The 27108-nt window shown below is 40.8% G+C and overlaps 1 protein-coding gene and 1 long non-coding RNA gene across 11 annotated transcripts in view; one reads left to right on the top strand and one right to left on the bottom strand.

The window, feature by feature from the left end:
* LOC135451437 (uncharacterized) overlaps positions 1–27108 on the top strand; it is a 65985-nt gene that overhangs the window by 375 nt on the left and 38502 nt on the right. The window lies entirely within an intron of this gene.
* Positions 3146–27108, bottom strand: part of SPHKAP (SPHK1 interactor, AKAP domain containing) — a 63461-nt gene continuing 39498 nt past the window's right edge. For 6 of the 8 annotated variants that reach the window (XM_064720602.1, XM_064720606.1, XM_064720605.1 and 3 more), the window contains 9 exons: positions 23521–23580; positions 20492–20626; positions 18033–18288; positions 14036–17759; positions 10599–10778; positions 8624–8710; positions 7585–7637; positions 7316–7500; positions 3146–5331 (listed from right to left, as the gene is read on the bottom strand). In XM_064720602.1, the coding sequence (XP_064576672.1) occupies positions 5188–5331; positions 7316–7500; positions 7585–7637; positions 8624–8710; positions 10599–10778; positions 14036–17759; positions 18033–18288; positions 20492–20626; positions 23521–23580 (4824 nt within the window). In that variant the 3' untranslated portion in view covers positions 3146–5187. The remainder of the gene's footprint in view (positions 5332–7315; positions 7501–7584; positions 7638–8623; positions 8711–10598; positions 10779–14035; positions 17760–18032; positions 18289–20491; positions 20627–23520; positions 23581–27108) is intronic. The other 2 variants (XM_064720603.1, XM_064720604.1) reach the window with 2 other exon arrangements.

Raw genomic sequence — 27108 nt, forward strand, 5'->3', positions numbered from 1 at the left:
TGTGCTGTGGGAGAAGTGAGCAGAGAGCTGCAGATAATTTAAAATGTAACTTTCACCAGTAGGCAAAGTGGCTGACACAAATGTCTCTGTAATACCTGTGGTGCTTCCTAGGTGTTTGTGCAAAGTTTTTGAATGACAAAAATGTATCTCAGAAGGTTGGAATTGAAAGGGCCAGGAAGGGCAGTGCTGTTCTGTGTTGGTTTGGAATTGCTCAGTGTCCCTAGATTGATGGGCACCTGTGTCCTGGGAGATTTCCAGCTGACAAAATTGGAGGAAAATTACTGGGTGAGGTGTATGCAATTACTGCTGTGTAGTTAAAAACTGAAATTTGACTTGCTGTGAACTATCACGAAGTAGAAAATATTTTTTGGACCGTGATTAGAAACTAAATTCTCCTCCCACCCACTCTTAATCTTTTAGTTTGGTTTTCTTCCTGTTGTGTCTTCCTTCATGATTTTTTCCTTATACTATGCTAGTGAATCAGACATCTGTAATAGCTTTGGCTTCTAACCCTTGTTCTATTTTTGCAAGAAATTAGAGTTGAGGTTTAATACAGTATGCATTAGACTGGCAGGCTATCTGGGTTCTATTTCTTATTCTTCCTTGATTCTTGAGTGTGTAGAACTGCTTTTCAGGCTGAATTATCTAAGTTTCCTGCTCATATGTGAAATATTTTCCCACCTGGTGTGATTCACAGCACTGCTGGAAAGGGTGCTGGCTTGGTACCTTGTAGGAGCTTCAGTCGTACTCTGGATACTCTCTGTGAATGCTTTGATGTTAGGTTCTCTGTACCTTGATTTACCCACATGTGGATTTTGTAAATTATAGATATAGGCATTAGGAATGTATTGCATGAATGTAACTTGCTGGAACCATTCTGTGGGTCTGGCAGCAGCTTTATCCCTTTCTCTGATTCCACTTTAGTCCCTCAGCCAAAATGGTGAACGTGTATGTTCAAGCCCTATTACCTGGCACTTTTTTAAACTGCCCACCTTATACTATCCAAGTGCTAATTTAGTCACTGTGTGGTTGGAGATGTAGCTTTCAACATTACCCTGAAATGCTGACAAACTTGGCTCCCTGTGGCCTTATTGAAAAGGATTACCTCAGGAGAGCCCTGAAGTGCTTAGGTTTGTTGCTGTAGAAATATTTGCTGTATTCTTTCTGTCCTTTAGACCTTTGAAATCTTTTCAGGATGAACCTCTGTGAAACTGCAATTCTGTTTTTCTGGGAAAGAAGTTTGTGTCATGTAACTGCTCTAGGACAGAACATACCCTTCACAAGGATGGGGATTTCCGTGTAAGCACATGAGGTGTTCTTGGACTTGTGACGTCTGAGATTCCAATTCTTTCTGAATAGGTGATGACAGTAATACTCACACCCACTCATGTTTTCAAAGTGGCATTTTGTGTGAATTTCTTTTTTTTTTTTTGTCTCCTTCAGTGGGATCACTCACATTTCCTGGGTAGTTAGTAAACAGATGTGGATATATATCCTGCTTCTATTTGCTAGTTTGCTGCACTTTACTGTCTAATTCTCAGCTGAAGCTGGGAGGGGGATGCAGTACCCATCACCCAGCCCTTTCTTCTGCAAATTGTTTCAATTAGTTTGATAGTCCAGCTGTCTAATAGTGCTGTCTGTCCAGCTAAATACTGCACAGCTGCAAGTTGCCTTCTGAGGGCCTGTTCCTTGTGATGACTGGATTCAGAGTGGATTGGCAAAACTGAAATACTGGTGTTATAGGCTTGCTTATACATGGCAAAGGCTTAGGATTGGCTCTGACTCAGGTTCTTAAAATGGCTAGTATGGATGTGCTTTCCTTCTGAGCTGCAGTTTGTTTTATTTAAGTAGCTCATGTGGGTTCTTTATCAATGGACTGGTGGGCTTTTTCCCTCTGTCATTTTGAAATGTAGGCTTCAGGATTCACAGTGGAACTCCTGTGCTTGTTTGTCATGCAGCTCTGCATGAAACAGAGCAAGAGCAAGTGTCAAACTGGCCTCTTCAGACAAGTTATCTACTGAATTTAGCAGGTGGCTATTTTAATCACAGGCTATAAATGTTTCATTTAGTAGAAGACAATCAAAATTTTCAGAGGTATGAACAAAATTGAGGTAGATTATAGTTTTTCAGCTTCTAGTAACCTTAACATTAAAAGAACCCTAAACAGAAAAACATAAAAAATAAAGCTTTTAAATATCTAATTCAAATACAGTAGAATTGCTTTTGAAGAGTAGCAGATCTACAGGCCAAAGGTTGCTCTTCATTATGTGGGTGGTAGAATCAAGCCTGGGGTGGCAATGCACCTTCCCCTGAAGCCACCTCCAGGAAGGGGAGCACTGCAGCCCTGGCCAGGGCATCCCTGAGACAGCTCTGCAAGAACTGCTCCAGCTCCCACTCACACCTGTGTACAGTTCCTTGCACCCTCTCATTTGATAGCTTCTCATCTCTCTTTGTTTTCTTTGAATCCGGCTCATATGATTTTAATTTGTTGTATCCTAATTTTTCTCAAGAAAGATAGTGAGCAGCCACTCCTGATGTTAAAAACCTGTAGCATGCTCGTGCAGAGGGAGATTTTTACCTAAGGCTGTATGTTGTTCTCATTTGGGTGTATTCAATACCCATTTTTTAAAAAATGAAAAAAAAAGAAGAATGGACAAGTGCTTTTCTGATTTATTCAGCGAAGTGATGGTTTCCTTTTATGTGTAGCATTAGAAATACCTGAAGTATCCAGACAATATTGCAGTAAATGCCCCTGTGAACTTACATAAGGAGAAGGGAATGTCCAGAACTTCTCTCCCCACCCTCCTGCTCACTTGTGCAGGTACTGAAAGCAGCCAGAGTGAGCACTGATAGAGGCTTGTACATTGGGAATTATGCTGGGCACTCAGGGTATCATTTATCTTTATTGTGATACTAAGAATGTTATGTTTAGCCTTTTATCTCTTGAATGACCTGTGGAACCCAAGTAGCTCTGTCACTGAGGTAAGACCTGGACCTTGCTCTGCCTTGTTTTGGTCAGAGCCATGGATCAGATTTGTCATTGAGAAGCAGAGTTTGAGAAGCTCCAAGGATGGCAGGCAAGTATTTAATAGGTCAAAAAAATCTATAGCTCATTTGTGAACATTTTAGGAAGGCAAAGAGGACACACATTATAACATAAATTTATTTCTGAATTAATTGCAACATTAAGAACTACTGTACAGAGAAACTGCATCACACTGTTACAACTCTGTCATGATATTTGTGCTTTGTAAACATTTATTCTATCACAACAAAAAATTGTATACTGACAACTAACTGTATTTGGTTTAAAAATAAATACACTTTCCCATTCATTAACTCAAACAAAGCACGTTATAATTCTTGGTGCTTTTCATTAGCTCTCAGCCTCAGAAATGCTGAGCATTCGGAGTTGCCACTCATGTTAGTGGGAGTTACAGATGCTCAGCAGTTCTCAGGGGCTGGCCCAGTGACTCCAGTTATGTTCAGTGTTTGCAATGAATTCACTTTTCTTTTGACTGTAAAGCGACCTCTCCTGTTCTGTTTATACTGCAGAGTAGATTGAGAATTACTCATGTTATTTCATGTTCCTCATTAGATGTTGATTCACTAACAGTTTGTATTTTGTAACAAATGAGCGATGCAATCATGCAAGTTTTGTAATGGTTTTAAAGATAAAACTGAGAATATGGCTCTTTTTCATAAATTATTTAAAACTACTTCAAAATTTTCAAAAATATTTAGTGCAAAAGGATAGGTTTTTTTTTTCCAAGAAATATTACAGAAGCATATACTGTTATATGGAAAATAAAACTTCTCTTAAATAGTTTTTTGGGAAAAGCAGGCAGGTATTCTATTCCACTATTTGAGTAAGAGAGATGAAAAGTATTTTCAAAAAAACAAATTGCAAAAGAGCTGTGATGTTGTAAGTCATGTTTACGTTTAAATTCACACCCAGTCTCTTTGGCAGAGTTGAGAGAATGTATTACTAAGTGCATGATATCAACAGATCATCTCAACAGGACAATAGCAGAGTATATCTTATCAAACAATTATAGAAATGTTATAGGAATGTGAACTCTCACACATAGTCCAAACAGTTATCTTCAAAATGAACACATATGTCTGCTGAAATTTTAACAAACATTTTGCTTTTTTCTAAGTTACAAAAATTAACCTTGAGAATTTTAGGACAAGATGGTGCTCTTTTAAGATAGGCATTTCTTCACCTCATTAACAATTTATTCAATTACACTAAATTAAAATAGTTCTTTTTTTCACTGCTCTTAATTGATATGTAAAATGTTACATAGTGCTTTCAACAGCAGCACTTTAGGTAACAGCTGTACTATCATGATTCCCTTTTGCCAGGCAGGGACACTGAGGCACAGAGGTGAAATGACTTGCCCGAGGTCGCAGGGCTGGGGCAGGACAGGGCTCGAGAGCTGCTGCCCTGGCTCACAGAGCTGTGTGCAGGATCTACCAGGTGTGGCTGTACTGAACTGCACTGCTTCCCAGGGAATCAGTCTGTTAAGGATAGGAACTAGGAGACTGGATTTTATTTCTTTGGGAAGGTTGCAGGAGTCAGGAATAGCTATGGAAGAGAAATAAACACATGGGAAGAAACTAAAATGTATTTTCAGCAGCTTTTTATTGTGTTGTCTAACTGCAAAGGTGTTAAGTGTTCAAAAGCTTTTTTACCCCTTAGCAGATTATGGGGATTTCAGAAACCCATAAATATTATCTAGGGACAAGGGTGCCTCCAGGCATTCTGAAACACACTCTGCTTCTAACAGTTAAACTGTACAAATATCAGTGTTGTTTTAAAACTGAATGGTAGGCTACTATCCCATTTTACCTGACTGATTTAATTAAATTGATGAAAATTGAATATATTAGATAATTAAGTCTTTACTGTGTAGTTGATTAATTCAGGAGGCTAAAAATCCATCCCCTCATAGTACAGTGCATCCTACAGCACAACATGTCAAGAGTCCCTCATGACACAGACACAATAAATTCAGATCCACTTCGCTCCTGGGTCAGTTGTGGCACGGACTTGTGCTGTTCATGTAGAGTTTGTACATTTTGCACATTTTATTCAGTGATGTTCAGAAATCAGAGCATTACACAAACCACTGCTTATTTAAACTGGAATAAAACAGGAGAGCTGAACCAGGAGCTTTGTTAGCCCAGCTCAAGCAGCCAGTCAAACAGGCTGGGTGTGCTCTGTCTGCCCTCCTCGCTGAGCTTGCAGTACTGCACCACGGCTTGGAAGATATCCCCCACCTTCCAGCACTTCCTCTGCACCAACTGCACCACATCTAGAAACTAAATAAAAACAACACCATGAAATACACTTGAGATTTGGTGAACATTTTCTAAGGTTTGGTGGAATGCATAGACACAAACTCTTGTTAGCCCAGCCTTTGTAAATGTACAGCTGGATGAGGGAGTGGGCACCATTCAGTGCACAGCAACATCAACATTCCTGCTATTGATAAAAACTTAATTTCTCTAGTTCCATAGCTCCCCAAAGACTGATGGGCTCTCATGGCATTTTCTAAATTAACTGCTTCTGTCAATTATTTATTTATTGCAATGAAAGTAAAACCAGACAAAGTCAGTCTGGTCAAGGATCGCTATTTGCCATGTTATCAACAACTCATTGTCAAAATAATGAAAGTGAGATTATCCATCTTGAAAAAATATTTTTGCATTACCACTAGCTATATTTTACTTTATGTTTAATTTTCTGTACTTCCATATATATATATGCCACAGTATTTTAAATATTCAAATAGTACTGGTGAGAGGGAACTCTGTGAAATTTTGTCACATGAAGACATTTATCACAAGTGTTTTAAACATAGGCAGTATCTGTATTTGGGTTTTTTTTTAAATTTCTTGAGAAACCAGAGGTTAAATATATGTTCTTAAGCAGCTGTAAAAAAAAAATCTTGAGTTTTGTCCACTTGGTATGCAGGGTCATCCATCTGGTCCCTTTTTCTTCTGAAGCACATAAATGAAAATCAAAACTTTTCAATTCTTTTAATTTCACAGTAATTAGTTTGCTCCTTCTGTTTTTAGTTTTAGAGCACAAAAGAAAAGATTGTGTCTCTAGTTAGTGTAGCTGTTTGCTATTTACATACTTCAGCCTAAACTTTTAATATATATTTTAATGATATTTAATAGGCACGTGATTTCCAAGAATGCTGTTGTAGGCAGGATGTGCTTCATTATTCTCTAGTGTATTTTTGCAATTGAATTAACTGTTTGCCAAAGCACATGGGTAAAGCTGACAGCTGTTTCTTTAATTAGATGCAATTTGGACTGTTGCTGTTGAATGCATTTTAAATTATGTTTATGATTCCCAAATGCATGTACTCAAGAAAATCAAACAATATCTCTGCTACTCCAAATGATCTTGCCATAAGAGACCAAAATACTGATTTTTAATACTTTTTTCATTAATTGACTTAAACACTAACATGTTTTTAAGTCTTAAAGCTTAAGCTCTCTTGCTGATCTTGGAAATGGGTCTCTTTTTAGGTCTCTCCTAAGTTGCTGTGGTTGGTATTTGGTGGGGTCTACAAAGGAGCCCCAGCTGATCATTCAGAAATAGAGTTTGCACTTCTTGTGGCCATTTTGGACTTCAGTGTTGCTCCTGGCTCTGGCTTGGGCTGACACCTCAGGAGGTTTCTCAGTCATCTGCCTCTCCACTCTCTCCGGAAAGAGACTCCTGCTCTCAAAAGCTGCACCCTCAGCTGGAGCAGCTTATCAACAGCCAGGCGCAAGTCCAGACCAACCTCAGGCTGCTGTAGTGTTACAGGCAAGGCAGAAGCAGCATAAGGACTGAAAATCTTAAGTCCAAACAATGTCTCACATTATAATGACCATGTAGGTGAACATTATACATGTGATGTCTACACAGAAATGTTTTTTATTTTTATTTTTTCAAACCTTTGCACTTAAACTCCATCTAAGCCACGTGCAGCCTTTCAAATGCAGCCACATAAAGGACTCTGTTAATTCTGCCTTGGGCATTAGTATTTAATGTATCATTGATATGAAAAGGTGAACAGATTCATCAAAGTATCATGGTGACATTTTCTTATGCCATAGACAATGTGCTACATATTTCACATCCTTTAAGTTCTGACACACCTGTCCTCTCATTCCTTTCTCTCATAAACAGCAGTGTTGCCATCTTGCTATAATGAAGATGTTTTTGCATCTGCTTTTAAGCTCAATAACTTCAATAAATCATAACTGTTACAGTTATGTAGAAATTAATTAATTCTGTAAACATTACCTTTTCAATTCTGTTTTCCTGAGATTTCTTAAAATAGATAGTTGGAATTCCAAGTTCAGAAGCAGCAATCCACTGCAGGGTGGCTCGCAGCTCCACGTCAGGGCACTCTGGCTCCAGATCAAAGTTTATCACCAGGAGGTCCTTTTGGCAGTTGGCTGTTCCCACTGAAAGCTCAGAAGTACTTTCTGGAAAAATAATCCCACTAGTTACTGTGCAATTGCTTGTGTTATCTTCAAACTGTATGTTTTAATTGATATAGTTCAACTTACCCTCAGTGTTTTCTGTCTGTTCTTTAAGGAAAACCTTTTCTTCTACTAATTCACTTAGAAACAAACAACAACAAAGCTTATTAGTCATACTTAGGAACAGTCTACAACATTGCTTCATGATGAATAAACTTCTCCCTCAATGCAAGACCTAGAAAACTGCAAGAAAAAGGTTACATAGGATGAAACAATAAAATGCTGAACATATTTCATTATTTAATCTGTGAATCAGGAAAAACTGAACTGCAGCATTTTTCTGTAGCAGGATGAAGTACTTGTATTAGTTATGTCATGTGATACATTTCACCAGGATCTGTGCATCTTTAGAGCTCACAAAATGACAAGCAAATGACATTATGGTAAGACACAGCAAGTCTCATAACCTGGGTGGAAATGCTGAATTTCCGATGTCTGTATTTTACTGTGACAATTTTCAGATGTCACTGACTTCAGCAGTTGCCATGTTTAGTATGTGATGTCCATTGTATCCCTGGCTGCATAATGACATTCACCAGCTGGCAGGTTGTACCAGGATCTTTATGCAGGATGCACTCACACATCTCTTGACAACTGAACTGCACGTTCAGTAGAAACACTCCCAGAAACAACAGGTGAAATTACTGTGGGCCAAACTATTATTGTTATTATTATTGGAAAGAATGCTATTGGGGTTTTTTTAAATTGTTTTTAATTGGTCCTTATTTGCTTGACTTTCCTTGGTATAACACTAGAGTTTTGATAATATCTGAAGTATTCAGAGAAGAAGGTTTGATGACAGAAAAGTGATATCACAGAGAACTGTGTTTTAGACAGGGTGGTTGATGGATCTGTGTTCTCAAGAGATCCACCTGACTGGGTTTTCCTGTAATTTTTCACTGTCTGGTGCCCTCACTCTGCACAGACACCTGCATGTGCTTTTTCCTGAAGCCATGGGCAGGCACAGCAGCAGGTGCAAAGCAGGGCTTGGCACGGTTTCAGTGGCGTAAATGATTTGCAGTTAAAATTGGACTAAACATCAAGTCTCACTTCAGTGACTACTTACTTAATCATAGGAGAAGATGGCACGTTCTCCTGATAAATTTCCAGGTCCATAATGCCAAGACTGCTAGTTGTACTGCTGTTGCCATTGCTGACAAAGCAAAAGTTTAAGTATTAGTGCCAAGCTGTGCTGAACATGTCTCCATACATCTTCTAAAAATTTATTTCTGTACAAAGCAAAGTGGGGAGGAGCTCTGTTCCATAAAATCAATTGTGCTCAGCAAGTGGTTCCCTGAATAAAGCACACTAGTCTGCTTAAAGTCATGAGGCTTTTATTAAAATAGTTGTAGATCAAGCATGTATCAGGTGCATCAAGTGATGCTGTAAATTGCAGGGAAAAAAAGTGGACTGTCTTCTTGTGAATGGCTTATGCAATGAACACTTGGCCTCAAACAAAAATGGAGTCTGAGTCCTTGAAAAGAAGGATTAGCAGGTACAGAGATGTCCTGCAAGAAGCCTGCAAAGATCCAGCTCCCTGTGAACATGGGGAGTTCAGGAGCAAGGCACTGGCTGCCCATCACACACTTACCTGTAGGGTGGGTCCACACTGGTGACCAGCAGCAGTTTCAGTGTGTTGCATCATACCCCAAATACTGTTTGGGGTCTGATGGAACCCACAGGTACAGGGATGGCCCCTCATGTTTCTGACTACTCTGAAAGACTGAGATTTTAATCAAAGCCAATTGTTCATTGGGACCACAAATACAAAGAAATATTCTCTTTGGCTTCTTCACAAGGATGAAGTAGCACACTTGAGGATATTTGGAAAAAATATTACCAGTTCACTTTATAACATCATTATAAATGTGACAGTGAATGTTTATGCAGATACTGTGATAGTCTCATGGACAGGTTGTGAATTTGCTGGCTGCAAGTCAATTACCATGAACAAATTCTGTGTGGCAAGTCACAGTGAACCACTTAATTTTTACTGAAAAACCAACTCACAGTATTTTCCCCTACATGAGATGGATTGATTAGACAGTTCCTCTCCTAATCAGTGTGTTGAGACAATCTGAGACATTGTCAGCATGCCATGCATTCAGACTTGCTGTAGCAATTTCTGTTCCAGTGCAGAGCTGAAAGGCACAATACTTCAGCTCCTTCTGACCAAGGACTTGTTAAAGGTTGATACTGTAATACCAGGATGATTGTTCAGCTGCACTGACAGCCATGTTTTGTTCAGTCATTTCAGCCAGCCAACAGTGCTCTCTGACAGAGACTCTTTCTTTTCCCTGCTTCATTACCATAATGTCTTCCCTCCTTGTCATCTTAATACTTAAGAGAAAGATGTAATTACTTGATAATATTTTGAAACATAGTCTAAGAGCATGTGAAGGAAAAACCTTACTCAATTTGATGCTATGAAAGGGCTGAAGTCAAACTACCACCACTCTATATAAACTCCAAGGACTAAATAACATTTTCAAACTTTTGTCATGAGATGAATTGGAACAAAATCAGATCATAGTAGTAGGAGCTCTTGAATTTGTCTACTCAGGGAAAAGGTGGTCATCTTCTATTAATTTGCACCCCTGTGCCAGTCTAATCAGATCAGGGCTCAATCTTTGTTCTCAGTGCATGGATTTCTGCTGGGAATGGCAGTTTTTTCAATCTTGGCTAAGGAGGTGCCAAGATAAACATTAGGCAAACAACAGCAAATAAATTAAAAGAAAGACTATAGAAATTAACTTGTACAATGGCCTTTTTGCAGTAGGACTGAGACACTTTAGTGATGCCAGGAAGTTTTTTTCTTTGTCTGAATCGAGCTACTCACCAATAGCAAAAAGACCTGGCTGAGAATCAGAACATGGGTAATTTTTTTCCCTTACTAAAAAATAAAGAGATAAAGTCTGCCATTAGACATTCTTTACAGTATTCTGAGTAAACCTCGAGCTGTTGCCTCTCGCTGCTGATGCAGGGTAGGCTTGGTGGGCAGAGCACAGGGTGCAGGGGAAGGGACAAGGTGGGCTGGGTACCTGAGGGAGCGCTCGCTGAGCTGCAGGTAGCTGCTGGTGTCGTCAGGGTTGTCCTCGTCGTTGGCCAGCTGGGACCAGCTGCCAGTGCTCTCTTCGCTGCTGCTGAGATGGGCTGGAAATTCTTCAGCTGTTTTGGTCTCTCCGATGATTTCAGCATCCGATCTGCTCTGAGGGCTGCTGCTGGCAGGGCGATAGGGAAGGCACATTGATATGTAATACAGCAAACAAACTGGTGCCACCAATCTTCAGGCAATGCTGCTCATTAATGTCAACCAAGCTGCAGAATTATACACATGCAGAAGATTGGACAAGCTTATAATTTATACATAGAGTCCAGCAGAACATCTGGCCTGAGATGCTTTTAAAAAAGGACTTTCTTATGACTGCTATAAATAAACACAAACCCTAGATTTAAGTATGCATAGCTTGCACAGAAAGATTTAGCACGTATAAAAAACCTGATCACTGTAAAGGTTTATTGCTTAATGCACTTCAGTCAATCAGTGATTGAAATATGTGGTATATGTTACTGCAGAATGACAGAATTTCTTGGAGATATATATTGCTGCTAAATCCCTGTCGTGCAATGGGTGAATAAAGTTCTTGACAGGGTTTTCTACTTTATTAAAATTGTAGATCTGAGAGAAGTGAAAGTAGGAAAGTATTGTGAGTTGTGAATCAGTAATGACTCTGAGTCTACCATGTCCTTCCTTAGGATCTTCACTGCTTAGGCTGAGGAAGGACAAAATATTGCAACAGTCAGAAACCAGACTGAAGATGTAGCCCAGACTGAGTTTAGAAAGTACAGGGTTAAGGGAAAAAGGCTTTAATTCTGCACACTTGACATATGTCACGCATGTGTCTATGCAATATATATGTACACATGCTCCCAACAAACACAGAAACAAAAAAAGAAACTGTATTTTTGCTCAGTTTTACAGCTAAGCTGGGCTTTTGATTCAAAGAAAAACAATCCTCCAATAATTATATCAATGTAGTGCCAGAATAACAAGTAAAGCAAAACTGTAGTTTTGTTATATTCACTGGATAGTCTGCATTTGCAATTTAGGGATTAAAGCAATGTTATGTTATGTTCAGTACTGATAACCCTCTGCAGGATCTCTAGAGAAGTTCTTGCCTTCAGACCTTTATCTGTAGTTGTGGTTAAGGCATCTGCTTTCAGGTAAAGCAGGAGGTCACACCAGAAATCTCCTGCTCCTCAGTAATCACCTTGATTAGGCATACACTGGGACAGTATCATTGTGGGTATCTCTTTTTGCCAGCTCTCACTCTGAGGTTGCTGCATTAATGCTGGATGACAGAGATGCAGCCTGAGCAGGGAGAATGGGAATTGCCTGCCTGGGGCTCTGCTCCCCTGGCCGTCAGCTCTGCCAAGCCCCTGTGCCTGCCACCCCGAGCCTTGTGCCCAGGGCTCTGCCCCTGCCCTCTCTGGGCAGCCAGGCCACAGGGCAGGGGTGTCACTCAGCTTCTTAGCACAGGACAGGCAGCTCCTGTCCTGTTCCAAAACACAAGAGATTGTGTGGGTGATGTTTCTTGGCATTTCGGGTTTTGTTTGATTCATTATGCAATTACATCTCACACCAGTGATGCTTTGAACTGACAGTTCCCCACTTGTGAACAGTCACTTGGAACAGTTTCTGTGTAACTGTGGCTCCATTGCACTGCCTACATACAAGAAACAGCTTTTTTTCATTGCTGAAGGTCTTCATGGCTTTTTTTTCCCCTAATTGACTCTTTCTGCTTGATATTTTGCCTGGAGCCCTTTGTGCCTGTATCTGAACTAGCAAGTAATTTCATGCAGTAGGAGTGGATCAGAGCAATTTCTACTGATGCTTTTATAGCTACATTATATATATTTTTAGGTTTTCACTTCAGCCTAGACTTAGTCCAGACAGCCATGCCACAAATAGTTCAGATCTGTGTGAAGAACCACTGGAGGCTCTGCCTTCCCAGCAAGGATGGGAGCACATCTGGAGAGCACTTGGGCAGCTTCTATTTGAGATTGCTTTGGGAGAACTCTGCATTTCATGCTGCAAATGAGGCCAATGGACAGAAATGGAGGCAAGCTGAACCAGAACTGCACAGCATTGCTGAGCCAAGATGCTCAGGCAGATGTAGCCTCCGCTTAGCAATTCTGCCCTACCAATCCTATTGCTTTAACCATGTCATAGCCATGTTGGGAACTCTGCTGGAAAGGCAGAGGAAAAGATGAAAGGGCTCGTAAACTGCAGAAATAACTTCATTTTCAAGCAGTCAAGATTCAAAATAGGTGGATTTCTAAATTTATCTTACTAAAAGCAGGTTGCATTTTAAGGAGGAGGAAGGTTAGTGCAGGAGAGTCAGTATGAAAGACTAGTGACACCACGGTAATTATCCACCCAATTGCTGCCGTACACAGGGAAGTGCTTACAATCTATCTGCTTTCTCACTTCAAGCAGAGCTTTGTCAAATGCTGAAATACAGCCCTGCCTAGAATAAAATGAGCTACAAAATGGTTTCTAACACCAGCACCCGCACTTTTTCTGCCACTCTGAGATAATGAGGTGCTGCAGTGCTCCAAGACTGGCAGTTTAGAGACCACTAAAGGAACAGATGCAATGAAGTACTGTGATAAAGAGACAACACCTTGAGAGAGAGCATTCCCTCCACCTCAGAGCACCCACAGCAATACTCTGCATTTGCACCGCACTCTCATGATGGCTCACACTTTACCTCAACAAAAGCAAGCTGCAGATTTCCTTACAAAAGGAGTACAGCTGTAAGGAGAGGGTGGTAAGCTGTGATGCAAACTCCATGAAAGGACATTAAAATAAAATGCTGTTCTTTTCCCTATCTAAATTCTGCCAGAGAAGTCTTGAACTAAGGGGTGAGGGCTACTTTTATTCTTATTTTTCCTTCACTAAAGAATTTTTACTACTTGTAGCTCCAGGCTGTAAACACAAAGTTAAACCTCAAGCTCTCAATAGTCTGATCTTGTTTCCAGGTACAGAAAACATTACTTGCAACAAGCATAGCAGAGAAGTACAGGTCAAATCCTACTGTCTGTTATACACTAGCACTGATTTTTATTTTTCTATTTTTTAGTTCAGATACCAGCCGGCACTAAATAAAAGTTTAAACTTGGTCCATCTTTCCTGCTTTATGGGAGACATAAATGTCTGTAGAGAGAGAACTTGTCTGTGCAGTATTAGATTTAAATCTTAATACCATAATGTCATAGTCAATGTAAGTTTTCTTCAGAAAGTATCACTGTGACACATGATTGGATGATTTTATGCCAAAAGAAACCTGTAGTCAAAATTTATCCTGCTTATTTCTGTAAAAGTACCACTCTTCTTCCTTTATCAAAATAACTTTTACTGGGAAAATAAACCAAAGACCAAAGCAATGTGCTGATTTGCTGTTTTGTCACTTACCTACTTACTGGGGAACTGGAAACCACATGTTTCCCATCCAAAGCTTCTGGAGGCTTTTCCGTGCTCTGATGCCCCTTTCCAGATGGGCCACATGAAGTCAAGGACTCTGAGTCTTTATCTGGCTCATCTCGTTGATCAGTTTCTATCTGAATTAAAGGCACTTCCCTGAGCTGTCCTGCAGGGAGGCTTCCAGGGCTCTTCACATGCTCTTTTTTCTCATCCAAATTTACTTCCTCTGTTTTGGGTTTGGGCTGTATCTGGGTTGTGCTTTGGGGATGTTTGCTTTCCACATGTTCTCGGCTCGTATAATCAAAGGAATCCTGCTGGACAACAATTAAACTTTTACCACTTTCAACAATATTTGCAGCCAGTCTTTTTGCATACTGTTCCACATGTGGTGGAGAATCACTGTAAAACTGGTCTGCCTCTGTAGCCTCTGCCTCATCTGCGATGATTTTGTTCTTGCGCATCAGGGACTCGATGGAGCTGGCCCAGGTCTCGTGGATCAGCATGTCTGTGATCTGGTCAGTCTTGCCTCTCTGGTACAGGCACGAGTCAGACTTGCAGAGCCCTGCAGAAGCCACGGTACTGACGGGCTGGACACTTAGGGAATCTTGGCGGTGGTGGGCGAAGCCATCCAGGGAATTTGCTTTAATTGGGACGTTGACTGTGAGCCTGGAGCCTGAGGATCGACTGTCGGGCATTGATGACTGCCTGAAGCAGAAAGGTGACCGCAGAGAGGGTGCCAGCAAACTGCCACACCAGTCCTTTGAATTCCGAGAGCATGATGCATTGTCTTTATTTTCCTTTTCGATTTCTCTTAGCATATACCTATAAAACTCTTCTGTTATACTTTCTGTGCTGGACTGTTTGGATGGGCAACTTGGTCTTACATTAAGATGGCCATTTTTCTTGGCTACCTGTTGCAAGGCAGAAGTTAAGATATTGTTTGCATTTTTTCCTGCGTAATAATCCAGTAATAAGTCAAAACCTCTTCCTTCGTTTTCCATCTGGTTCACCATAAATCTTGAAAATTCATCTGTAATGCTTTCACAACTAGACTGCTTTGAGACAGAACTTGTCTGGCTCAGAGAGTGACCAAAGCTGTTCATGAGGCCTAGGGTGTTGAAAGAGGCTTTGGAATCTGAGTCCTCCTCTGGTATGCTCTCACAGCTTGAGGCCTTGGCTCGGCTCCACCTTTCACAGTGCAGTCTGTTCCTGGGGTGGTTTGGACCTTGCCAGATGCTGTCAACCATGGAGAGTTCAGTGAGGTTCATGATCTTGGCAGCCACTTCATTTGCAAAGAGATTGACTGAATCTGGTGTGTCCTCAAGGTTTATGGATTCATCTACTACCCGATTCATCAATTTTTCCTTTAGCTCAGGATGCTCATCTGTTTTTCTTTTGATCTCACTAAGCCGAGGTGCCCTGTGCTTCCGAACCACAGAACCATTGGTATGGGTTTCCTTCTTCCTTTTCATGGTTCTGCATGATAAACTCTGGGTCACCAGATATTCATTGCCTCTCTTCCACGCACAGAACCAGGGTTGCTTGCCATTTGAATTTTCTAGACAAATGGCAGCTATTTCTGTTGCCATAGAGACAACTGTTTCTGCCAATTCTTCCGCAAAGTCTGTTATACAATATTTGTCCCTTGAATTTTTCACCTGTAGCACAGGCTGAGAAGGAAGCAACACATGGTTTCCTAACAAAGATAAGCTAAGTTGAACATCATTATTTAGCACAGAATCACACTTAATCTTGGCTTGGTTTTCTGTATTTATGGTGGCACTGGAAGACAGCTGTTCTTGAACACCGTGCCTGCATTCACTGTTTGCAAGAGTATTTTCTCTGTCTGAAAATGATCTGTAGTCTTTCTTCTGATGCTGATTGTTACTCTGATTTGGGGATTTGTAACAGTCTCGCGCAGTTCTTTTCAGGTATCTCTTCTTGGGAGATGTTTTTGCACCAAGTATGTTATGCCCTGTATCTCCACTTGGTTCTGAATTCAGTATGGAGCCTTCATTGCTATTTACATCTTTGATCTCACTCTTGCAAGTGCTTGTGACCTTTTCAAGATCTTTGCTAGTACTGGTGCTGTAGGATGTACCAAATGGCTGAGCAGCAGAGTGATCAAGGGGGCTGTGTGAAGTTTCACAGGCTGTTACCAGTGTTGGCCATCCTTCTGCTCTTGTTACTTTCTCTGCTTTTGTGCCTTCGGAAAAGAGAGGAGAACACTCTTCAAGTTGCCTTATGTCGTTCATCTTCTTGCAAGTGAAATAAATTATATTAAAAAGTAACTCGTTTGCAGTCTCTGTGAAAATGTTTTGTGTACTTGAGCCATCCTCTGAATGGGCTTGTAGCTGTCTCTTCTTCCTAACCTCTTCCATAGAATGTCGTAGAATAATATTGGATAAGTTTTGTGCAAGTTCATCCCTGATTACTCCATCAGCACGTGGAACACGTGGTCTTGCTGCTGTTTCAATAATTTTCCTGTTCATGGATTCCATAAAATGCCCTACATTTTTGTATGTGTTGGGTTTTGTCAGAATTACGGATGCCTCTTTGAGAAGCGCCTCGGCAATGCTCTCATTCAGCTTCTCCATGCTGCTTCCTACAGCTAAGCTGCAATGCAGGGTGATGGCTGCAGAGGCCTGAGCAGCAGACAGAAGTCCACTGGAAGTTGCAGGGTACTTGTCCTCCTTTGTGTCCCCCAGGCCACAGATGGCTACAGCACTTGCCACTTGAGTCATGCCACAGAGTGCAGATGGGAAGGAGTATTCCGTGCCAGCACAGTCGAGGAGCTGTGAGGGTGCTGTGTGCACCTCCTCATCAGCAGCCGCTCCACTTCTCGAGTCTGCGGCTTCCTGCTCCCGGCGGAACTTTTCTGCAGCCTGGGGACTGGAAATGGTTCCAATGACAGTGGCTGCACAAGCCAGAGCCACTTCCAGTGCACTTTGGTCATGTCCATTTGAGTGTTCTTCCTCAAAGTAATCTGAAACTTCAGCAGAGCTTTCTGCCTCAGCCCAGTGGCTCAGGCTAGGGAAGGCAGACCCTGGCCAGTCAGGTACATTCTCAGAGCTGTCTGGACTTTGCACTATGACAATCTTTGGGAGTTCATTCCATGATCGGGAAGCAGATGCATCTTCTAACTTACAGGAGCTTCCCACAGAGATGCTGACTGCAGCCTCCTCACTGAAACTGGGTCGAGACTGTGACAGTCTAATGAATGCATCCTGCAGAACAGATTCTGCTAAATTTGTGGCGTACTGCCCTGTGGTCGCCTGCTCATTCTGGGAGGGAGGATCAGTTTTCCTGATCCCTGCACAATCTTCCCCGTCTGCCTTGCTGCTGTGTTTCGCTGTGGGGTCACCCCGAGGCTCCTCTTTGGCCATTTTGGTTATAGATACATCTTCTAACACAAGCGCTGAGTTTTCACTGTCACTAGTCAAATTAGTAGTACTAAATGATGAAGTACCTTTTTCAGCTAATTCCTTCTGCCACAGTATTTCCTGGTCTGACTTAGCTTCAGGTTGTGAGATGCCATCTTCAGCCACAACATTCACAGTTTCAGAGACCTGAGCAGCTGCATTATCTTTATTAATGCAGTTCCCTTCAAGAATGAATGGCAACCTGGCTTTTCTATAGTGAATGTTTTCAAATCCTTTTCCTTTACTTTTTTTGACATCTGAAGATGCTTCTGAAACATTTAATTTTTCATGACCTGTTGAGAAAAATTAAAAATTAGTTTTTGGAGACTAACTTGTGACTTCTAAAAGAAACGAGCTGTACAACTTTGTAGTCCATTACTGCTCTGTAAAAGTACTGCACAGGCATGTACCTTGTCTTTGAACAAAACTTTAAAAATATGAATGGCTGTCCATTTTCTAAATTACATATGCATGAATTAACATCAAGTGCAATTTCTGTGAGCATTGCTATAGCTGTTTTGCAGTATGAGCAACGGCACAATTATGCTCAGTCCCCCTGCTTTTACCAGCTTTATATTCATCAGCCTCGTTGTCATCCTCGAGGTGCTCGGAGGCTGTGAGGAAATCTTCTTCTATTGAGGACACAGAGCAGTTTGTGTCATCCTCAGGCTTTAGGACACGAGTTTCAGTCTGCAGCTGCCTCTCCTGAACGAGCTCAAGTCCAATCAGAAACTTGTTTATTTCAAAAATGATGCAGCTTGCGCTGTTCCTCCTGTCCCCCCTCGCACACTGAACCAAGCAGACATCTGCCAGCCAAGGACACTAGAGGGGAAAAGAATCTCAGTTATTCAATTAAAAAATAACACTTATTTTAAGCTTCCCTCTCTATAAATATCTCGGGAATGTTCTGTTGCACAGATGCCATACGATTTGTCATTTCGATGTTAGTAACAGCGTGCAGTTACACGTATGCCAAAATAAGATTCCTTGGACTGACAGCTTTTGCTATACAAGTGTTTTAGTAGAGAACCCAGCTGGATCACAGGGGATTGTTTGTTTTCAATCAACTTGTTGTTTTAATGACAGATAATTATTTGATGTTAGTCATCTGACATGCTGTTATTAATGGCCTCACGCTACCTGTATTACCTCTCTGGAGGGAATTGTTTGTGGGCATGAAATCCTTTTCAAGGTCACTTCTGTTGCAGGGCTTGTTTGAAGACAACCCTGTAAATACTGGCCTGATAATTCTGTAAAGAGCAGGTCACCTTTAGATGTTCCAACAGACCATTTTTAAATAGTGTTTTATTTTGTTTCTTTGCTGCTCTCTCTCTTTATCCAAAGCCCCATTATTTCAGGCCAATAGAACCTCCCACTAGAAATGGGGGTCCAGTGCACAATGTGTTCAGCCTTTATATAAAACTGCCTTCTCTAGAGAAGCTGTACAATTAAGTTGAATGCTGGACAGAAACTGAGAGGAAGGAACTCTTATCCTCATTTTACTGATATGAAAACAGTTGGACATTTATACAACAGAGCTGGGTCGATGTCTCTGCATGGGACCATGCTTGTTGTATGGATGGATCCTGAACCAAAGCCAAGCTTCTACAGCTTGTCATGCTTTGAACTCAGGCTCCCAGGAAAGAGCTAGCTTGGGTGGCACCAACTTTGGATTGGATTGAGGCAGAAGTTTTAGGCTGTGCAAAAGATGCCCTGGACCCCCTGGGCATTTGCACAGTAGCTAACATAGGAAGGTGACCCCGTCCTGGACCTTTTGACTGTGAATGCAAACCAATCATCTACTAATAAAATGAAAAATGCTATGAAAAAGAGATGCAGCTTTAAATCAGACATTCCCCTGCTTTTTCCCCAATCCAAATTTTGTAGGGTTGTACTTGTGAAAACGGCTTGAGGGGGAGCAGCATAAAAATCCTTTTACAAAACTCTGCCAGTCACCTTACAAATGAATTTCTCTGAAAGCCAAGCAATAGGATGACTGTGGCATATTTGGCCAATAAATCTCATCCAGTCTCAATGCAAAGCTTTACTCGACAGAAATTTATTTAGTTTCTGTTTGCCTCTTGACTCCACTCTCTGTGAGAGGGCTGCCAGTCAGTCTCTAGGCTTGTGGAGACAGGGGTGACTTGGAATTTCAGTTACCTTGTTTGCGTCTCAGACCACCCCTGTCTCAGACCACCCCTGTGTGGATTGCAACATCTTGAGATGTGGGGTTTGGAGTTCCATTGCTCCCACCACAGCCTTGTGCCTGTATTTGTTAAACATTTCTAAACTCAGCCATTAGTCATGAGTGGCAAGAAAGCTCAATAACCAGGTAATTGCTCTGTTTAACGATCAGCTTGTTGGTAAACTATAAAATTCAGTGATCTTTGCAATACAGCTGTCACAGGGTCTCCTTCAGGAAGGCTTTCGTACATAAGGTAATCTCAGTGAAAGAAAGTTCCCTTATTTTCTTTTCTGCGGCAGACAAACCTGGCAATACCTGTTCACATTTTAAATTGGTGAGAGAGTTTTGTACTCCAGGGTAACTGCAGTTTTAATGAAGCTGAGAGGTGAAGATGGATTGGGAATGAAAGTGGGAAGTGGCAAGGCCACTGGAAAGGCCGGTGCCCTGGCCCAGCTCTATGCACTGAAGTGTCACCTCTTTCCCTCTCTGCTGCCCTTGAAATCTGGCCTTACAAATCAGTCATCTCTGCCAGCAGTGCCTGCCTCCCCTGAAGGATCAAGTGCTAATGTGGCTTAAAGCATTAGCAGCTGCAACCCAGATCTGCAGGATCCAGGGGGAATATCAGGATCTCTCAGCTACCTTTGTGTACCTGGTGTGTCCCCCTGCCGTGCACCACACTTGAATCTGTCTGACAGAGGCTGTTTGTATGTTTGTATGTTCACAAACTTCCACTCATCTCACACTGATCTCAGGTCTTTGCTTTCAAGTTCCTTTTTCTCATTTTCCAAATTCCACCCTTCACACGCCTGATGTGATCTTAAAGCTGAGTTTGGCTCCTACCTGGGGAACCTCATAATCGGCCTGGAGGTTTCCTGCTGTCAATCCACTGAGCAGGACAATTTCATTTTCCTTCGGTGGCTGTACATTCATCGAACTGATCAGTTTGGGGAGGCTGGGTGAGACACTGATCAGCTTCTGTAGAATGAAACAGAGTTTGCTCTCAGGTAATGAGGTCTGAGTTGTACAGTTATGAATATTAAAATAAAATATCATTTAGAGGAATCCTTTTAGAAAGCTCACTTGGAAGTATTGCTTCAAGTAGATGCAGAATAGAACTGGCAGCATTAAAATGGGCATTCTTTCTTTTGAGACCCCAGACAAGACAAGGATGATAGTATAAACTTTTGCTCAAGTGTCCAGCACGACAATCTGCCATCCCTCACATTGTCACATGGTAAACAGTTTAATTGGATTGGTGCATCTAAATAGTTCCTGTTACACGTGAGTTCCTTAGACTGTGAAAACAGTGTCTCTCTCATGGTCTGAAACACAAAAGCTTCAGTAGGCATGGTGATGAGAACGGGGCAAATCTTCCTGTTTTCCTCCAAGCATATGACTAACAATAAACCAGAGGAAGTTACCTGGAAATTGCCAACCAAACTGATGCAATGATAAACGTGGAATAGCAAAAATATTGGAGATACATGAAATGTGCCTTTCTTTGCTGTTACACTGCATACCTTCATGACTCCCTATGTGTTATGTATTAGAGGCAAAAGCAGGAACAGTCACAGCATCAGTGATGCTATACAGGAGATCTGTATTGCCCCCAGCATGTGCAGGGGACGTTTGTGCTCCTCTGTGTATGAAGGCCAGGCCAAAAAGGCAACACCTGCTCTGAGGGTGCAGTTCTCTCTGCCAAGGACCTTGGTGTCCTTGTTCTGTGAGCAGAGAACCAAGGCTGACCCCTTGGAGCAGGAGCAGAGTAAACCCACCTCTATTTTCTGCACCACCATGGCCCATGTGTCAGTGCAGAATGTGTGGCAAAGCCCTTCGGGGAGTGCAGATTTGGGCACCCAGCCATCTGCTTTCGTTACTAACCAAGGCAACAATACTTCATGGTTTTTTTTTCCTTTTCATCCTCAAAATATTAAGCCTGCAGTACTGTTAGTTCTCCTTGGATTGAATTAGATATAATAAAACATTCTGGCTTAGAAAAGCAAAATCAATAATGGGAAACAGTTCACTTTTCAGGGGAATGATCTTCAGATGAGACTAAGTATTTTTATGTGACATAACTGAATTCAGTGCTTCAGTTCAGTTTGATGTTTCACTGTAGCATAAAAAAGTTCTCATAATTTATTTTTTCTTTAAAATTATAATCTTTCTGTTATCACAGACACTTCCTGAAGTATCTCTGTTTTTCTGCCTAAATAGCCCCATTTTATCAGATTTCTTAGGTAGGAAATGATGGCATTTTATATATTTTTACTTCACTTCTTCACCTTTTCTTCAGAAAAAAAGAAAAGAAGTCTGAAAGGACAATTATTTTACACAAAACCCTCCAATTTAACCCATTCCAAAAGTTCCATCAGTGATACAAAATCCTAACAGTACCTATTAGTAAATCAAGTACCTGCTAGTAAATACTTATTTCATATGCACAACAGCTGTGCTAACATCTTCAGAAGTCTTCTCAGAAATGCTTTCACCATACCAGTGTATTGCATAAAATTCCATGCCACTCAATGCTAATTTACAAAACCTGCTTATTACACAAAGAAATGGGGATGAGGGAGTTTCCTCTTGGAAAAGAATGCATAGTACCTGTGCTAGCAGGGGATTTTTATTACCTACACTGAAAACTGAGAACAGATGTCTAATTCTAAGATTGAGGGAGAAACTTTTTTTTATTTCCGCTCATAGCTTTTGTTCCTCAACAAACACTGTAAACAGCAATAAAACCACCACATTTTAGAAAATAACCAGTGCTTCTGTGGCTTCAGTAAAGTAAAACCTCTCAAGCTGTTCTGCACAGTTAACTCGCTGATTCAATAGAAAAATCATTTTGCTGCAAGATGCCATATTTATTTTTGACAACTGAATTTTCACAGATCCAGGATGCAGAACACAGCACAGAAAAACTGTTCCTGCTAACAAATGACTTGCAGGAGGCATCAAGGTGCCAGTACTGGTTGTTCTATGAGCTAGAAGTGTTTCCAGCAAATGAACTGTAAAGGTTTAACCAAGGAAATCCCTGGATACTGTCAGGAGATCCTACCTGGGTTCACTCACTACATATTGCTTCTCTATTGGTGTGCCAAACATGGGCACCGAGCCAGGATAATAAAAGGAACTGATAAAGGAAGATGTAAGCACAAAAGTGACACCAGGCCCTTTCTTTAAAATGTGACTTCTGCAGATTTATTGGGGTTTTTTTCTGGAATAGCATGTGTTTTAAATATCATATCATGATGTAGTTTGTCTCAGTGCTTATAAAAGAACCAGGGTTTTTTTACTGCTTTTAAAAAATTTCTTTTTTCCTACTCTTGTAAATTTCAGTTAAACAGATCACACACACCTTTAGTTCTGTTCTATCTAGACCCCCTCCTCAAGAGTACATAATCTACCTCTGTGGAATTTGACTGAGTAAGACAGCTCAGCTGAACAAGACCTAGATGAGTGGAAGATTTTCAGGGGCTTTTTGGCTGTAGGACAGAGAAAGAAATCACAAACTGGTGCCAGAGCTGGACACCAGAAACTCTTTTCATGTAGTATTATGCCAAATTAAAAGAAAATGGATGCATGTGAACATTCTCTCATAAAAGCAAGAAATCTACTCATATAACTGCTGTGAATTCAGACTGCAATGATTCATTACAAACTTCTGGGATAGGAGTAAGAAATGCTATGTAGCATAGTCCAGTGCTGAGACAATTTCAGATTTCTTATGCATTGCTCTCTGTAGCACTTAAAAATCTAGGTTTGGCTTTGATTTGCTCATAGAATTTTAACTTTTATTTTTACTAGAGAGCCCTGGTAGGCCTGAATAGATCCATTGTGCATGTTTTTAAGACATAAGCAGTTACCTGTTTCACTTGCTCATCACTGCAATCATCTCTGTTGGCATCTAAATTCACAAAACAAACCTGTAATGAGAAAAAAAGAAAAAGCACTTTATAAAGTTGTATCAGAGTGGCAGCAAACCTTTTAAAGTCACTATATTTTCATTTTCTAGCCTTGTAGCTGAAGCCTTTCACTCTGAAGCCTTTTCCTAGTACAAGAAAGGTAGAAAGGTTTGTAAAGAGAACAGTGGAATAGATGTTAAGAAAGAAGGAAAAAAAGGAGTAAGAGTCATGACTTTATCTGTGCTGACAATTGGCTTGTCTGATGAATGAGCAAATGTTGCAAATAAACTGTAACACAGAGGATGTCAGTACAGGTAGAGAAAATGTTAAAAATACATTTGATCACATATCTGATAAATTCTTCATGTCTTGTTTTTCCAATGACTTCTTCTTTCAGGCACTTGTTGCTAAATGTTTTTAAGTAAGTGCAATTGTGAGCTGCTTTTCGAGTTTTCTGCACATCACATAAATAATCCAGTACCTTTCCCAACTTTCCAGAATGTCTATGAGAAGTTTAACACTTTATAAAAGTAATTCTTAAAACTTGATTCATGGGGTAATATTCCACAGGAAATTTTCAGCTCTGCTAACTGGCACCACAGGTGCAGAAAAGCTGAAGTGCCTGGTGAGCAAGTTCTTCACTTTTGATGACAAGGGCTTTTGCCACTTTGATTATTGTGAGTGACTATTAAATGGTACTGAGATTGACTTAAACACAAACTTCAGATCTAAAGACCATTTAATTTGTGAAGATTTCTATTTTATTATATGCTTACTGGAAGGCCATTTTCTAATAAGAAAATCCTTCCTCCAGCTCTGAGTTAGAAGCAGGGACTCCAAAACCAGGCTGACTGTGAGGTTTATGAGAGTTTGGTGTTGTCCTCATTTAACCCAAAGCCTCACACAAATTCAAGGCACAGCTGAAGCCAACACCTGACTCCAAATAAATTGCAGGCCCAAAATTTAACATAAAAGAGCTGAGTGATTTTTTTTTTTACTTCTTTTCCAGTGAAGAGGAAATACTTTCCCTAATTCCATGTAAATATCCCATAGAAAATGAAATTGCTCTAAATTATCCCCTTCACCAACACTGTTGTGTTTGGCACCCAAGCTCCTGTTGTGTGCCTGCATTTACACCAAGACAACCCTGATTTCAGTTTATATATGCACATGCCATATGTACAGATTATGACCATCTGCAGTAACAGCCAGCACAGCAGATGGAAAGATCCAGCCAGTGCTCCCATTATAAACCACAAAAAACCCAGTGAAGAAGAAAGCTTTTTGCCCTTTTAAATAGTTTAATGTCATCTTTATATGAACTTACAAACATATTTTCCAGCCCTTTTACATTTTTCAGCAAAAATATTTCTGTGTCTGATAATGACAACAATCAGGATATGCCACTGTCATCTGCTGAACTTTTAAGAAATAGTTATAAAAATGTCTAAGCTACAAAATAGCAAAAATATCCTCTAGCAACATAGTGTGGTGGTTATGTAATGTCCTAAACATGCTGCAGTTGATTAGACAAACACTTCTCTTACTTTCTACTGGGTTTTCACATGTAGGCATTTCTCATACCAACAATAGGTAGTTACCAAATAGCATTAGAAAATGTCACTCTTGATTTGCCCATGAACTTGCCTGTGACAGTGTAAGATATGAATTTATCATGAGTGAGTGTGCAGGTGCATGGAGGTGTTTTTGCTGATGGAGCCACCAGTTTGGCCAGGGAAGGAGTGGGGAAGGCGTGGGGCCACTTTGAGTGCTCCCCAGCAGGGCCAGCCCATGTTGAAGGTTGGGCTGCTACTGAGGAGAGCTGTGAAAAAGCTGCACAGAGCAGTTGTGTCTTCAGCCAGACACCAGATTCTCTGACAAACCTTGGTGTGCCCTTTGCTGGCTCCATGGGATGGTGGCTCATGACTTTGCTGTGATGAGCAGTGGCACTGACTGCCACTCCAAAGCCAGGCCCTCTCCAAGCAGCCAAAACAATCATCACCTCTGTTCAGGTGTGCCTGGCACATAACTCACTCATGCCTCAGCACAGGAAACCTCAGTACAAGCAGGAATATCTGGTGTTTTAAGTCACATTATCTTTCTTTCTATTTTTAAATTGATTTTCAGAACCTAATGAACTTGCACTAGAAAACCTGTGGCAGAACTGAATCCAGTTTCCACATACACTTGTCAAGTTCAATTGACATTGATTTATCACACTGCCAAAGCAGTCTTTTAGCATTTCCTGTTCTGTGGATTTTGCAGTTTTAATTACAGGCAACTTTGAAAAAAAACCAGTTTCACAGTGGTGAAATACACTGATGAGCTCATTTACTTTTTCCATTTGCTGGGAGCAGGAGGCAGGACTAGATGGGGAGGTACTGCAACCATAAATCACCTCTAGAATCCCATCCTGGCCTGCTCTGCACTACTGCTTCCTTCTAGGAAGTTCACTGTGAGAGTATTTTTGTTGGAGATATTTCACTGGTGGTGCTCAAAGAGAAAATTATCTATTATGAAAAATCTCTCCCTGTTTTCTGCTTACATAATACAAGTTTTAAGCTCTCATTAGCTTGCCTTGCTTGATTAACTTCTAGTAATTATCAGGGACACCTCCACTGAAACAAGGCAAAACAACAATAGAGAACAATTAATAATCTTTAGGATGGAAACACTGCATAAATTATGAAGGAAGAGCCAAGGTCAGGTCAGGATTTGCTAACCTCAATTTAATTCTGATTTTTTTCTTTGTATCAGATGCAGCTTAGTTAAACTGCAACCCAAACTTCTCATCATGGTATCTTTAAATGTCAGTCCTTTCCCAGCTACTCCTTTACTTCTTCATATCTTTGACTTCCCACAAACACCTTTTCAGTTCCAAAGTGTGTCTGCTTTCCACTTACACTGATTTTCTCTCTGGAAACCACACAGAAATGTCAAGATATCGCCTTTTTTTCTGTCTTAGGAAATACTTATTTTGCAGGGAGAAAACAACAAAATTTAAATGGTGTTGCATAATACAAAAAGGAAACAACTCGTCACCCAAATTCAGGCTTTACACAGTGAGAGAGTCACCCACAACTTCCCGGGTAGGTGCCAGTGTCTGCTTTTGGCTCCGTCGTTTTTCCAAGTGTAGAAATCCCATTTGCTCAAGAGAGAAAAGAGCTGTTCTTGTGGTGAACAGGTACCACTGCACTGAAATGGAGCACAAAGCAGGATGCTGCATGTCCCTAAACCACCTAATGCACTGGCACACTGTGAATGGCAGCTCTTGTACTCTGCAGAGTTTTGTACATCAGTAGCACAGATTTGGGTCTGACCCCCAACCTTCCCCTCATCAAAAATTTCTACTGGGATAGTTCCAGCCAGGTTATCATCACTAACTTGCTGAGCTCTTGAAGAAGTCTGTACTTTCCACAATCATATAAAAATCAAATAGAGAAACTAGTTGTTTTTTTTTTTTCCCCAGATTTTGCATGGCAATTTCTATGACTGGTAAGAGATGCATAGGGTAAATTCTATGGATCAGTGGAGTCCTGAAATCTGCTC

This window comes from Zonotrichia leucophrys, chromosome 9 (assembly GCF_028769735.1).
Source record: "Zonotrichia leucophrys gambelii isolate GWCS_2022_RI chromosome 9, RI_Zleu_2.0, whole genome shotgun sequence".
NCBI lineage: Eukaryota > Metazoa > Chordata > Aves > Passeriformes > Passerellidae > Zonotrichia > Zonotrichia leucophrys.